General features: G+C 36.7%; 1 protein-coding gene across 1 annotated transcript; it reads left to right on the top strand.

The window, feature by feature from the left end:
- The first annotated feature begins 2,454 nt into the window (after positions 1–2,454).
- Positions 2,455–6,851, top strand: LOC134241805 (uncharacterized). The gene is made up of 7 exons (XM_062723827.1): positions 2,455–3,002; positions 4,026–4,296; positions 4,779–4,864; positions 5,110–5,546; positions 5,771–5,928; positions 6,045–6,248; positions 6,424–6,851. The coding sequence occupies exons 1-7, from the start codon at positions 2,718–2,720 to the stop codon at positions 6,849–6,851; spliced, it is 1,869 nt and encodes a 622-aa protein (XP_062579811.1). The 5' UTR covers positions 2,455–2,717.
- The last annotated feature ends 9,317 nt before the right edge of the window (positions 6,852–16,168 follow it).

Raw genomic sequence — 16,168 nt, 5'->3', positions numbered from 1 at the left:
ACAATTTTACAGATATTTCTATTTTTAGTAACCACGGCAACACCGTTCATCTAAATCAAAAACCAATACACAGATTTATGTATCTTAGTGTATTCTACTTGTGTGCCAAATTATACTGAAATCAGACCAAAACTGTAGGAGGAGTAGCATTTTGAACGAATTTCACAGAAATTTCTATTTTTTGTAACCACGGCAACACCGTTCATCGAAATCAAAAACCGATACAGAGAATTATGTATCTTAGTGTATTCTACTTGTGTACCAAGTTATACTGAAATCAGACCAAAACTGTAGGAGGAGTAGCATTTTGAAAGAATTTCACAGAAATTTCTATTTTTAGTAACCACGGCAACACCGTGCATCGAAATCAAAACCGATAAACAGAATTATGTATCTTAGTGTATTCTACTTGTGTGCCAAGTTATACTGAAATCAGACCAAAACTGTAGGAAGAGTAGCATTTTGAAAGAATTTCACACAAATTTCTATTTTTAGTAACCACGGCAACACCGTTCATCGAAATCAAAAACCGATACAGAGAATTATGTATCTTAGTGTATTCTACTTGTGTGCCAAGTTATACTGAAATCAGACCAAAACTGTAGGAGGAGTAGCATTTTGAAAGAATTTCACAGAAATTTCTATTTTTAGTAACCACGGCAACACCGTTCATCGAAATCAAAAACCGATACAAAGAATTATGTATCTTAGTGTAGTCTACTTGTGTGCCAAGCTATATTGAAATTAGACCAAAACTGTAGGAGGAGTAGCATTTTGAAAAATTGTTTACAGACAGACGGACAGACGGATAGACAATCAGACAGACGGACGGACGCCGGACGCATTACTATCGCATAAGCTCTTCTGGTCTCTGACCAGTAGAGCTAAAAATGTTGTTTCCCAAAGAAAGGACTTGTCTCAATGAATAACCCTGTGAAATATGAAGACCAAGCACTAACCATTAATACATTATGTCCAACTTACAAGTTAAATGTACATGTAGGCCAAAATTCAAATGGGTCGAGTTAAAGCTACTCAGGGGAAGGCCTTGTACTGAGAAATGCACTCATGAAATATAAAAGGCCTAGAGTCAGCTGATCAAAAGTTATCGCCAACAGTTTGAGTTTTCAAAATGTTTAATGTTACTCAAACTCCAAGGCCTGAAGGCCAAGATTAAAATTATTGGTATCAAATGGAAGGACTAGACACTTGAAACCTAGCCAATATAAAACCCCTGGTACTACTGGTACTGTACCAGTAGCCGTCTAGTACCAGTTACCGTCTATTACGTCATTTCGCGTGTTTAAAATGCGATTTTTCGAGATTTTTCTTAAAGATCGTCTGCTGCAAACAGAAAGGTAAACATGAGTAACTTACCATACATTAGAGATAATATTATAGTGGTATACTTTACAAAAACAGTGTTTCGTCCGAATAATCTTCTTGTTTATGATGTGGGGAAGTGACGTCACAACTTTGAAACTGAGGTTTTGTTCTATTTTTTATCTCAAAGCACCCCTATAAACGCGTTATCGTGAACTAAGATGCGATCAGTAACGCGTTTGTTTATTTTATTGTATTTCTTCAACATGATGCGAAAAGACAATTTCTATATTTTTTCTCAATTATGGGAGAGCTGATACTGGAATGATTGCAATTGTCTACCTATGCAGTTTGCACAGAACAAAATTATTTCCTGGATTTTGTGTGTGTATGTGTGTGTTTTTTTGTCTCTCAACTTCTGTTTACATTTAAATTCCTACCAAAATAGCGTTTGTAGCTAGATATTCACACTTAATGAATTGAAATGAAATTATTGCGTGAAAAAAGAAACATCCATTTTTTTTCAAGGGGTCAGCCTCGGTAAAAACAAAGCCCTGTCAACATTTATATTCTTGATATAAGCAAATGAAATGTGGGAAAAGCTCAAACAAATTTTCTTTCCTTTATCAAAAAATTCTGTGGGAAGTGAAAGGGGCATCTGAATTAAAAAAAATATATTAATACGATTCCCTAGCTCACCCGTCTACATGAGTGAATGTAGGATATAATCAGATTAGTGGGGGTTAGATCTTATCATCTAGTAGGCATCTACCATATATTGTCATGATAAAAGTATAAATTACGGGCTAGGCCTATTTCTTGCCATGTACATATGCCGCCGGAGAGAGGGAGAGAGAGAGAGGGAGAGAAAGAAAGAGAGAGAGAGACCAAATTTTGTAATATTCAATTGAATTAACATTCAAATTTGAAATAATTTCATATTGATACATAGTGAAGTTTTCGTACTGCATGTAGGTCTATACCAATAATGTTCCACAACATCCGCGTTGCTGATCGCGTTTTCAGGGTGACGATTATTACACTTTTAATGACGCACTCAAGTTGTAACTGAGGGTCAATAGGGGATTTATGTATTACTCAGAAAATTGTTTGTCATCTGAAACTGAACAGTATAGTAGTATATAGAGGGACTTTTATCGTTCTACACCTGCTGTGACACGGGATCTCTGGTTTTCCCGTTTCATTCTAACCCCCCCTCCCTCTCTCTCTCCATTCAATTGCCTCTTACGACCGTGACACACAATTAAGGGGATTGGAAAGGGGGGATTCTAACTTGGATCTTCACGTTTCACAGGTGTATAAAATAAATCTATATATATCAAATTTTAAAGTGTGAGTGGGGGGGGGGTGTTAGGTTTAGATAGAACATTTTTATGAATCATCCGATCATTTTAGAGAAAATGTCGAAACGGCAGTATTCTGCCGAGACAATGGAGAAGGCGGCGGGAGATGTAAAATGCAAAAAACTAAATCCATACCAGGCTGCAAGGGAGTATAATGTCCCGAGGTCTACAATATGCGACAAAGTTAAAGAAAAATACAAAAAATCAAGCAAAGGACTATCTAAAATGTTGTCTGAGGAGGAAGAAAGTAGTCTGGTGGAATATATAAATCATATGAGCACCAGAGGATTTCCGATCACTCGGAAAATGCTGAAGGTGCGTATATAAATGTCCAAAAATTATATGATCAAGGCGATTTAAGGCCAACACAACACACACCCTCCCCACCGATGACCTATCACTGTATTATACATGTGGAGGAAATTCAACTAAAATCTTTCCTGATCACACTTTTAGGGTCAATACATACATTTATTTCCTCATTAATGCATCTTTTTATGATTTACTTTACTGAAAAAATGTATATAAAAACCGGCTATTGATTTCCTAATATGACTTACATATGTAATTAGGAAGCGAAAAAAATGTAATGTGCCACACCGAGATTTGATCCAAAGACGTTTCCAAGGATCTCATGCTAGGCGCTCTATCTATACTGAGCTATCTGGCCGCTTAATTTTGAATCCTTTCTTATGAATATGAATTTTCCTCCTTTTGTGCTTTTGCCTTCACTCAAGGAAGAAGTTTCAGGCGCGGATCCAGGAATTGAAGTTAGAGGGGGCGCCAAAAGTAGGCAAGGGGTCTGGGGGCCGCCTTTAGGCCCCCAGTGGGTCCAGGGGAAAGCCCTGGTGGGGGCCCAGCCCCCGGAAGCTCCTGAATTCTAGAGATTTTGTAGGGTAAAAATGAGGTCTATCAAGTATACATATTTACATTTTCTAGACAAAACTGTGATTTACATTAATTTTGACAATTTTAGGGGGGGGGGCGCGCCGGGTGCGCCCCCCCTTAAATCCGCCACTGAGTTTGATTAAAATTGGTTTGCTGGAATCTTTACCAAAACCATTAGACCAGACCTGCACATTCCAATGACATATCTACATGAATACAAATTCAACATAATTCATATACATCCAAACAAAAGTTTCAATTGGAAAAAACTACAATTATTCATAATCAAAGAAAGCTAAATTAATTATGAATACAGAAAATTAGACAATATTATCTAGATAAAAAAATGTCAAATATGAGTAAAAATATTTATTGACTAATAACTTGTGAATAAAATATGTAACAAAAGAGTGTTTCTGTATTATAATGAAGACCTATCGTCGATTTCAGTCCTATGTCGTCGCTATTGTAAAGGAAAGTGGGCGTGACACACTTTTTAACCTAGATAAAGGCCCATCGGACAAGTGGTGTAGGAATTTCTTTCGCAGATACCCCCTGCTTGCTGAGAGGACTCCAGAGACACAGGATAAGGCCCGCTCCCGCATGTCCAATTGGACTGTCATGAAACAATACTTCACCCTCCTAGAGGATACGATGAAGAATTTAGAACTGAAAGACAAACCGTCGCAGATTTTTAACTGCGACGAGACAGGATTTAGTGGTATGCTTCTCAGGTCAATTTACACTGTACAATTAAGGGCATTTACGTGTGGAAAATGATGTCATGTTGGCAAGAAAATCAAATTTTGTGACACCAAAGGCATATCAATCATCACAGTATATTCAATGGGTAAAATGGCTCACAAATACTTATTTAATTTCTGCACATTACATATATATATTAATGATGGCATGAAACGAAAATTTGCCGGAAAGCTTCACCATGTACTGTAGGCTAGCGCATTGATGAGTAGTTTTCCAAATCAGTTTTCTTTTTTATACCTACATAAAGATAAAATTATCATGTTTTTAGAACAACAAAACACGCGCGAAAAGCACGTGTGATTAATCGGCACTAAAAAGCACTGAAACGATTGTCCCCCACAAATCAGTTTTGATGTATCGTCATGAATAGGACATTTAAGATAAGTTGTCCTAAGTTTCTAATATGTGTCCAATGTTTTACTTATATCTATATCTTAGGAAAGGAAAAGAGCAAGAAAAAAGTCATTGTGAACAAGGGAACCCACGCATATCAGCAGAGGAATTTGACCAATTCCCATATAACGGTATCTTTCATGACAAACTGGTTTGAAGTCGAGTAGTAAAGGTATAACAGACAGACGACGGACAATGGATGATCAGAAAATAATAATAAAAAAATACATCACTCCCTTTGATTGGTAGATGTATATATATTAGTATTTAGCTGAGGGTATTATTTAGAATTTTCATCCGGAGAAAAGCATTGACAACCGAGGTGTTTTCTGTAAATTTCTTTTTCTTCTTATTTCTATTCCCTTTTTCTTGACAGGCCCACATATGTGTAGCAGGAGATGGTAGGGTCCTTCCTACATATCTCATCTTTGAAGGATCGTTACCTCATAGAAACTTCACGGAGGGTGTACCCGCAAACTGGTTATATGGGTCGTCTGACAGTGGATACATGGACAGCGAGTTGTTCGAATTGTGGTTTGAGAAAATTTTCATTCCATTTTGCGGTAGCAGGAGGCCAGTTCTATTAACCTTCGATAACCACGATTCGCACATCTCGCTGTCTTTGTTGAAGCTGTCGATTTCTCATGATATTCATATCATCGGTCTTCCTCCCCATACCACACATATTCTTCAGCCTTTAGACGTGGGCATATTTGGTCCTTTGAAGGAGAAGTTGGCGTCTCTGGCTTCTGTGTTAGGCTACCTTAGCAGTAATGTCCAGATAGGGAAAGCTAAGTTCCCCGCCCTTTTAAGGTAGATATCTTAATGAAATCATTTTGAACTCTAAATATTTCCTTTTATGTCCAATGACTAAGAGGGAATTGTGCAACTGGTCGGGTAAAATAACGAGCAGTTATCAATCTCATAAACCTGGTAGGATATATAGATTAATTCTTAGTTAATTGCAATAAAATAACTAGGTATCAAGCGTCAATTAAATAGTTCTCTAAAAACTGTTGCAATAATCATCATTTCAGCACAGCCATTGATAGTGTATGCTCTCCGGCACGGGTAAAGGCTGCTTTCCGAAAGGCTGGAATGTATCCAGTTGACATAGGTGCTGTTGATAAAACACAAATACAATCACAGACAGACGCCTCAGAGAAAAATAAAGAAACTACTAGCTCTAATTCGGGTGATGCATGCATGTACATTCATCTGTATTAAACATACAATCTAGTAGTTTATTCACCTACTTACTATAATTTCCCACTAAACATCTGTAAACAATTCTTTGTTAATATCAAACAGATTCACGCAGCATACAGATTTTGTGTGACAAGTGTGGGGATTCAATAGACGTGGACGTATGCTCCATTGCTTCATTGACAAATCCATTAGTACGAAGTGGATTGATTCCTGAAAAACTTGGGGCAATTTTGGTCCCTCCTGTGAAAAGTCAGCAACTAAAAAGAGCAAGCGCAAAACTTATTACGGAAGCAAGAGTACTAACTGGTAATCTCGTGTATTTTTTTCTGTTTTCACATAAATTTCCCTCAAAATCTTATGTATTCTAATTTCAAATGCATGCAATATGCCCCTAAATATCGTACCATTTATGGGAGAGGTCTACTGACCTCCTGCTCCCGGTAATAAAAATAGAATAACAAATAATATTTCATATTTGAAGGAGAGGCTATCATACTTCAAATGGAAGAAAAGGAAGAAGCTGTAAAAAAGACGGAAGAGGATAAAGAAAACAGGAAGATTGAGAGAATTAAGAAAAGAGAAGAGAAAGAGAGAATTTCGGAAGAGAAACGATTGATGGCTGAAAAAAAGAAGACAGAAAGGGTAGAAAAGAAAAAAGAAGCAGAGAGAGACAAGGAAAGGAAAAGGGTTATCAGAGAAAGGAAAAGAATGAGAAAACAAAGCAAAACTAGTGATGTATGCTTAGTGTGTAATGGGATTGATCCGGTTGCAGAGACGGAGAGTGATTTTGTTGAATGGGTGCAATGTAATCTATGTGATGGATGGGTGCACAGGAGCTGTTCAAATATTGGATTGGGTGAGAATGAGGAGTACATGTGTGATGAGTGTTTGTCTTTATTTGAAGAGTAGAACTATTACATATGATTATAATAGATATTGGCGGTGGTGAGCAAAGACTGTGATGAGAAAATACTGATCGGTGTGTCATATTATAGAGCATCATTTGCTATGTTAAAAGGAATAAAATGCAATGACATTTCATATCAATGACAAGGGAGAATACAGTATGAATTTAACCATGGAATTATGACTTATCCTTGGGTCATGAGTGATGACAACAATCCTATGAATCATTATCAAAATCCATTCATGCAGTAGTAGAGCCGCTGACGTGGCACAATGGTTAGAGCGGCGGGCGCAAAGATCTGATGATTCTTGCGAATCCCGCTGTATGACGTGGATGATCTGCAACAACACTGTGAAATATCAAAAACTGTCCATGCAGTAAAAAGTTATGACCAGTGCTAAATTTCAGCACCTAGGTACAGTATGACCTTGACCTTGAAGATATGACCTTTGGTCAAGGTCAAGACTTATCCTTTGGTGATAGGCAACAACACTGTGAAATATTATCAAAAACTGTCCATGCAGTAAAAAATTATGGCCAGTGCTAAATTTCAGCACCTAGGTACAGTATGACCTTGATCTTGAAGATATGACCTTCAGTCAAGGTCATGACTTATCCTTTGGTGATAGACAACAACACTGTGAAATATTATCAAAAACTGTCCATGCAGTAAAAAGTTATGACCCAGATAAAATTTTATTACCTAAGTGCATTATGACCTTGACCTTGAAGGTATGACCTAGGTCAAGGTATTGACCCATCTTAATGTCAAGGGCAACAATACTGTGTAGTATCATTAAGGTATACTTATGCCATAAAAAGATTTGCCTCAGACAAAATGTTAAACCTACGAGTGAGTGCGAATATAATTCCCCTGCAGGAGGCCCCAGAATCATTAGAAATGACGTAGACGGTAACTGGTACAGTGCATACGGGAAAATGGCGTCCTACCCTACCGCTCTTTAACGGTATGAAAACAAAGTTTCATAAGTAGGACTAGCAAAAAAATTATATATTCTGATAGAGCAAGAGTAAAGCTTTATATATGCCAAGTCTTATCTCCAAATTATGTCAAATAGTGAAGCAATGAAAGAAAAACCTCCATTTTTAGACGGCTACTGGTACAGGACCAGTAGCTGTTCAAATGTTAAATCAAGCAAACTTATTGTCCCCAACTTTCGGTGTCTTTGTTGGTGAGATGTCATTATTTATGGCATACTGTGTCAAATGAAAGAAAAAGTGAGCAAGCTCACATACCCCACGCTCCCCCAAAACTCGAAGTGCCGAAAATCCCGAAAAGATAAAGTAATCTGAATTTTCTGATGCACATCTACATATGCAAGCCACATCTCTTCCATGGTTCTACCAAGAGAGAAGGTCATTGAAATGGATATTTCACCAAAAGAACCATCACCACCTGGTACAATCTTACATTAAGTCAGAAAGCAAAAACTGAACTGGTAAAACCAAAACGAACAGCAGAGGCAACCCAGGCCATTAAAAAAACCCCCAAAGGTCGGGCTAAAAACGTGGGGTTACATCATTACAGAACAAGATGTGTTTGTAAAACACTGATGCCCCCGTAAAGCTTAAACTTTTCTTAAGTGCAAAATTAATATATTGTTACCAAAAGTAGGGTTTTTCTCACTGGAAATACAATTGTGAAATATGAAAATAAGGCCAAGATTAAAGTGTTTTCATCAGTACAGAAATCTTCAAGGTCAAGGTCATTGGTATCCAATGAAAGATCTTGCCACAAAAAAAGTCCAAGACCTCACCGTTCAGAAGTTATGGCCAAGATTAAAAATTTTCAAAGTAGGTCAAACTCCAAGGTCAAAGGTCTTGCTATCAAATGAAAAGTCTTGTCACAAGGATTAAATACGTAAAGTATGAAAACACAAGCCCTTATCCTTTCAAAGTAATGGTCAAGGTTTGCTATTTAAAAGTAGATCAAACGTCAAGGTCAAAAGGTCAATGTTCTTGGTATCCAATGAAGGGTCTTCTCACAAGGATTACATATGTGAGGCCAAAATAAAAAATACCTTTGTTTCCCCTAACGCGACCGACCCAACTAAAACGCGCCGACTGAAAAGATTTTTTAAATAAGATGATTCAAATTTTTTTTTAATTGATTATAAAATACAACGGCCGACATTGTTCTACTTTGATTTTCAAGCATTTGATGGAAACAAAATAGCGCCCAGATGTGATTACAGAGAAGTAGTTCTTCACAAAACTATGGCGATGTCTCAATCTTACGCCTTTAGCTAACTAGAATTTTTCACTCTTGAAACAATTTGAGAATAAAATTTACCATGACTAATTAAGAATGTTTCGGAGGTGTCTTGGCGTCTCCATGTGAGTGAATAAATTTTCGAAAACAATGAACAATCAAATCTGTCTGTTGAATTTCAGGTACGTAATACATGGAAAAGCAAGCCTCATGAGCAGACGAGGGGCCCATCTGGTGAACACATCATTCAATTTCACTGCATTTTATTTTATTTGAGTTTTGATCTACTAAAACAATTCATCTATGTTCCTATGTTAACTATATGCCATTATGGAATCATAGGAGTTGTTATAAATATGTCTGCATATTCATCCTGATAAATATAATTCAGTTGTACTTTTTCATGCCTTCATTTACTTCGTGACTATGACATTGTTTTATATAGCATTTTTATCATTTGTAGATTCGGTTTGGTTCATTTAAATATTGTTTAAATACTCTTTCCGAATAGTTTTGAAATCATAATTCAGCTTCCTGAGACGTCCAGTGTCATTTTCTTTAATTAGGTACTTGAAAATGCGTTGTTTCTTTGCTTTTAATCCCTTCGAGATTTGTTGGGACGACATTTGAACATTTCCCCCATTGCCCCAAATTTAGACATACTACGCACTTTTTTGCCATTAAGCAGTGGGATCTTTTTTGAGCCAGCATCTTTTGCGACACTGGACAAAAGTTTTTATGGTCCCTTTTGAAGGACCGTTTTCGACGTTCCTCATTGGTATTCAAACCTGCGACTTAAAATTAACCACTTACGCCTTAACGCCAAAGCAAAATGCTCTAGAACCACTGCAAATCTCATGGCCCTCAAAAAGTACATTGACTGTCTATACATAAGCACTGGAGGGTGATTGAAGGTTTGAAAAAATATACTCGGTTGTCCAGTCTTTGCGTATTTCAGAACCTTGTCTTTTTTTATTCGATTTATATAAATGTACTCTGGCGTGAGATATTTCACAAGTTCATCTAAATCACATTTGTGAATTAATTAATCATGAATTTTGCTTTTAAACGGCATATGTATGATACTTAGGAATTTGTTCACAAATAACTTTATTTGGTACTTTTCTTATCTATAAATGTAATTTTCCATTAAATTTTAGAATGTATTTTCAAGGCTGCTGTCAGAAAATAAAATTGTTTACCTACCTACCGACCCATGTTGAGAATTTAGGGTCGGGTTAGGGGAAATAAAGATATTTTTAATTCCGGCCTGAAGTATTAGATCACTAGCCCTTAGCGTTCAAAAGTTATGGCCAAGGTTAAAATTTTTTCATAAGGACTAAAATCTCCAAAGTCAAAGTCAAGGTAATTGGTATCCAATGAAAGGTCTTGCCACATGGAATACATTTGCAAAGTATGAAAGCCCTAGCCTAACCATTCAGAAGTTATAGCCAAGGTTAAATTTTTTTTTAAAAGAACGTCAAACTCCAAGGTCAAGGTGTCAAAGGGTCAAAGGTCTTGCTATCAAATGAAAGGTCTTGTCACAAGGATTAAATATGTGAAGTATGAAAGCAATAACCTCAGCCCTTTAAAAGTTATGGTAAAAGTTTGCTTATTTAAAGTAGGTCAAGACTCAATGGTCATTGGTCAAGGTTCTTGGTATCCAATGAAGGGCTTTCTCAGAATGATTACATATGTGAAGTATGAAAGCCCCATCCCTTACCGTTCAAAAGTTAGGGCCAAGGTTAAAGTTTTTTGAAAAGTACCAAAATCTTCAAAGTCAAGGTCAAAAGGTCAAAGTTGGAGGTATCCAATGAAAGGTCTTTCAACAAAGAATACATTATGTGAAAGTAAAAATGTCCTGGTATTTACTGTTCAAAAGATATGGCTAAAGTAAAAGTTTGGAATTTTTGTGTAAAAGTGGGTAAACTTCAAGGTCAAGCTTAAAGAGTCAAAATTGGTGGTACCCCAAAAAAGGTCTTGTCACAAGGAATACACATGTAAAATATGTAAGTCATAGCTCCAATAAATAAAAAGTTAGGGGAAAGGTTAAAGTTTTTTCGAACAAACAGACAGACAGACGGACGGACACGACAACAAGAGGCCCATGGGCCACATCGCTCACCTGAGCACTGTGGCTAGGAAAAAGTAGAAAATGGTTTATTATTGAAAAGTTTAAATCTCAGAGTAGCCCCATGACCAATCATGGCTTTGCTATTCTTGAGAAGATGATTTTTAAAGATTTTTCCTATATATGTCTATGTAAAACTTTGATTGGCCATTTTGGCCCCGCCCTTTCCCCGGGGGTCATGATTTGAACAAACTTGAATCTACACTACCTGAGGATGCTTCCATATAAATATGATCAATTATGGCTTTGTTATTCTTGAGAAGAAGATTTTGTAAGAATTTTCCTATATATTTCTATGTAAAACTTTGGTCGGCCATTTTGGCCCCGCCCTACCCCCGGCATCATGATTTGAACAAACTTGAATCTGCACTACTTGAGGATGTTTCCCCATAAGTGTCATCTTTCCTGGTACAGTGGTTCTTGAGAAGAAGATTTTTAAAACATGCCACTAAATTATCATCAATTCCCAATTATCTCCCCTTGAATAAAGGCGTGGTCCTTCACTTGAACAAACTTGAATTCCTTTCACCCAAGGATGCTTTGTCGCAAGTTTGGTTGAAATTGGCCCAGCGATTCTTAAGAAGTCGAAAATGTGAAAAGTTTACAGACAGACGGACGCCGGACAAAATGTGATCTGAAAAGCTCCTTCGGCTCAGGTGAGATAAAAACTATATACCCTCGAAACTTCGTTTACGGGGGCATAAATAGGATTATAGCTTCAAATACTCACACTCACAGTGTACAGCAAAACTCGTTTAGTTCGAACACGGATATGGCGAAGTTCTTTTGGATTCCCAGCTATATAAATTTAACGATTCCTTGTATGGATATAATGAATTACGGATATAAGAAAGTAATTTCTTAGGTCCCAGTGACTTCGTAATAACCGAGTTTTACTGTAATGTAAAAACTGGCATGGGAAGTTTGAAATTAGGGAAGAAATGTTTGAAGAGTACTCAAAACACTGTTCAGAAAATCATGTAAAGAAAACGAAGATCTCCACTAATTTTGGCAAAACAAATTGAACCAAAAGTATTGCGAACAGTTGAGAAAAACAAAAAAGAGTGTCATATAAGTACAAAAGTGAGCCCAAAAGTAAATTAGATAATTTTAAAAGATTACATTAATTTTGATGGTTTAAGACCCATCCCTGAGGACCCGGGGGAGGGGCCATAAATTTAATCCCTCCCCCCCCCAATTCACCCACAGGTTCCTTAATTATCCCATAATCGGTTAAAATTGGTACCTGATAGTGTTCCAGAGAAGCTGAAAATTATGATTCTGTAAACCAACTTTTATTCGCGTATTCAAGAAATTTTCGCGAAGTTCGCGACAGTCTCATCATCGCGAATATTTCTCGCCACGAACCAGCACTTAAAGTCTCTCTGTCTATTTACAACGTCGAAAAAAGCTTGATCGCGAAAATAAGTCGTCGCTACTTAGTTTACCCCTGGAAAATCGCGAAATAAAGTCGTTGCGAATAACAGTTGGTTTACAGTAAGCACAACGACGCAAAAACTCTAGCGATCTAATAATTACGTGCTCACTTGCATTTACCCATTTCTATGATATAAATGTCTTCGTTTAGTATTTGGCTCCCCTCCCCCAATTTCTAGTGATAGAGATGTTTCAATGTAAATATTACCATCTTTAGCGTTCTCCGAACGCCATCTATCGTGAGCTTTTAAAAGTCTATCCGGAATATTGTGACTAGCTGCTCACTCCTACTATTGTTATATACTGAAAGGAAAAAGAAACGCAGGGTAACATAATGTTCGGAAAAAAATTAACCACATGACCGAAAATTACGAAAATTGGTCAGAAGAGAAATTTAGTTACTGTACACCAAAATCAGTATTCAGAATTACTCAACCGTAAAATTTATGACGTCACGTAAGGAAAACGCTAAAAAGCCCAAAACACGTGCAATTTGATAACGACGAGTTTGTCAACAAATCTTGTTGCATTCATTGATGCATATGAGGCATGCACATCGTTTTTCAATATTAAGAGACATTATGAATTTCTTGCAATCTTGGTACAGTTTACGGAAGTTCAATGGGGTCTTGTTTTCGAATTGCCTAATGAATGAAAAAGGCAATAACGGTTTACTAACCAGTTTCTTGTAAATCATCCCCCATAAAACTTGTCACCAGTTGTCAGAAAGGGTCTGGGGTGGTTTTCAATCAACCGTGACGATGACGTTAACGCGAAACAGAGCCATGTTACCAGTGGGTTATTCGTCCTGCCATCTCTTAAATCGACACCTAACTACCACAAAAACAGCCATTTATAAAGTAGACGATTATAATCATTTAATTCATAAGACATTTGAAAGAAAACAATTCTGCTATTTGGTTTTTTGAGCCAGTCAACTTACTGTTGTATTCCTCTCACTGGCGCATGCGCACGCCGTTTGACTATTTTTTTTGCGTGGTTACACATGCCCAGTATAGCCACGGTTTGAAAGATAAACACTCTGATGAAATTCCATGCAAAGGAGAAGTAAGGCTCTGACAGATGCACTGGAGAGACATTGAAGATAATGAGAGTTTTCGATTTTCACTTTTGGGGGGTATCGTCATTTGAGCTTCAATAACTCATAAATTATTGGACAAAATCAAATGGGAATTTGGTTATATCTTTGTGAAAGATGATTTTTAAAGTTAGATAGGAAAACAAAAAAATATTTTATGAAATTCTAATTTAATTCACCTCAATTGTTTACCCTGCGTTTCTTTTTCCTTTCAGTATATATTGTGATTTAAATTCAAGACACATGGTTTAGGTTTACCTATTCAAAGATCATAGGTTAGAACCGATTTATAAATAAAATTGGCAGTAAACAAGAAATTGCTATAGTCCGTTTAATTCTTTTGAAAACATGTCCTGTGAAAAATGTGTTTCCAGACTTTTCTGAAAGACTTTCATGATTTTCAACAGAAAAGGGTGACTAAAGAGGGGGGGGGGGGGGGTAAATAGAAATATATCATAGTTTACGGCAAAAATTAGAGATCACTGGCGACCGAAACGCTGGTAAAAAAACGTGTACATGTAATATCATCTACTCTGACAATCCTTTGTTTGCCTTATATGGCTCTTGCTATTAATGCGCACAGAGGATCTAACCGCGAGCAACTGACCATTTGTTGATTGAATACGTTTATGCCAAATGCATGTTTGCATTTCACTTCGAACACGTGGTTCAGGTCAATCTATGATCATGTCAATGGAGTGCAAAATACAAAAAAATGTTCTTAAGAACAAAGATTAGAAACTATGTTTCTAACGTATTTTGATCTCCAATTTTCCATGAGAAACCAAGATATTTTTGATGCGAATCATGTATTTCTACATGGTGGTACCCTGACATTAAATCAAATTTGTACATAAATCCATTCTTTATTACCAATAGTAATGCATTACCAAAGCCTTCGATTTTAAATTTTTTTTCTTTTCAATAAATTGATGAACATGCCTGAGGTCTAATATCAATCTACATTTACCAGCAGAATTAACCGACACAGATAAAGGGTTTGCTACATAAGGTTTAGTCGTCTCCTGAAACTAAGAGCTCATTAGTAGCACCCTCAACAAATTGTCCATGCTGTAATGCAGAATTGTTATTAGTGAGACATGCTGTTGGAGGCAACATTAAAATGGAATGAAATAGCCATATTTTATGACATTTAAAACAAGAGGCCCATGGGCCTTATAGGTCACCTGAGCATCATGCAACAACTTTCCAACGATTGAATTTGGTTTATGTTTTAAACTAGACGCCATGGCATTCACAATTTTGAAAGAGACACCATTGCTAATCATAAATATACACTTAGCATGTTTCGTTTGGTTACTTTATACCCATAAACAGAGTAGGGAAACAAAAAATGCATTTCAACTAATCAGTAATATTCAGCAATAATCAGTAGTGCCACTACCACACATGAACCCCTGACCCTTGGTCCACACATTTCACAATTTTGGAAAAGGCACCCTTCCTTATCAAAAATGTTTGATTAATACCAAGGATCAGATATCAAACAATTACATTGTAATTCATTTTCAGTATATAAGTAGACCCCCTCTCTATGGTACCCCTGACCCTGGGGCCTTGAAATTCACAATTCAGGAAGAATGGCCCTTGCTCATCAAAGCTCTATATTAGGTAGTTCATCTGCTAAATATCCAGGATCAGAGAAGAAAATATTCAAAGATTTAATGTATTTTCACTATATAATCAAAACAGCCCCTTCCTAAGACCAGAACCCCTGACCCTGGGGCCATAAAATTCACAATTTTGGAAGAGGCAATCTTCCTTATCATAACTATATACTTAGTAAGTTTATTTAATACCTAGGAGCAGAGAAGAAGATTTTCAAAGAATTGATGTATTTTCACTATATAATCAATAGAGCCCCGCCCTAACACCTGAACCCCTGACCCTGGGGCCATAAAATTCATAATTTTGGAAAAGACATTCTTCCTCATTTTTACTATATACTTAGTTAGTTTATTTAATTAGCAGGAGCAGAGAAGAAGATTTTCAAAGAATTAATGTACTATTTTCCCTATATAATCATAGAGCCCCGCCCTAACACCAGAACCCCTGACCCTGGAGCCATAAAATTCATAATTTTGGAAGAGGCATTCCTCCTCATTTTTACTATATACTTCGTTAGTTTATTTAATAAGCAGGAGCATAGAAGAAGATTTTCCAAGAATTAATGTATTTTCACTATATAATCAACAGAGCCCCGCCTTAACACCAGAACCCCTGTCCCTGGTGTCATAAAATTCACAATTTTGGAAGAGGCATTCTTCTCCATTATAAGTATGTACTTGGTTAGTTTATTTAATACCCAGGAGCAGAGAAGAAGATTTTCAAAGAAATAATGTATTTTCACTATATAATCAATAAAGCCCCGCCCTAACACCAGAACCCCTAACCCTGG

This window comes from Saccostrea cucullata, unplaced genomic scaffold (assembly GCF_032062105.1).
Source record: "Saccostrea cucullata isolate Sc308-1 unplaced genomic scaffold, CSIRO_AGI_Scuc_v1 ctg14361, whole genome shotgun sequence".
Classification (NCBI taxonomy): domain Eukaryota; kingdom Metazoa; phylum Mollusca; class Bivalvia; order Ostreida; family Ostreidae; genus Saccostrea; species Saccostrea cuccullata.
Note: the sequence above shows the minus strand (reverse complement) of the source record. Positions and strands in the feature narration are given on the sequence as shown.

Bases quoted from the DNA above. Each gene is read 5' to 3' on its own strand.
- LOC134241805 (XM_062723827.1), top strand. From the start codon at position 2,718: ATGAATCATCCGATCATTTTAGAGAAAATGTCGAAACGGCAGTATTCT. The intron at 4,865-5,109 runs GTATCTTTCATG...TTTTCTTGACAG, and splicing joins TGACCAATTCCCATATAACG to GCCCACATATGTGTAGCAGG. The intron at 6,249-6,423 runs GTAATCTCGTGT...TCATATTTGAAG, and splicing joins GGAAGCAAGAGTACTAACTG to GAGAGGCTATCATACTTCAA.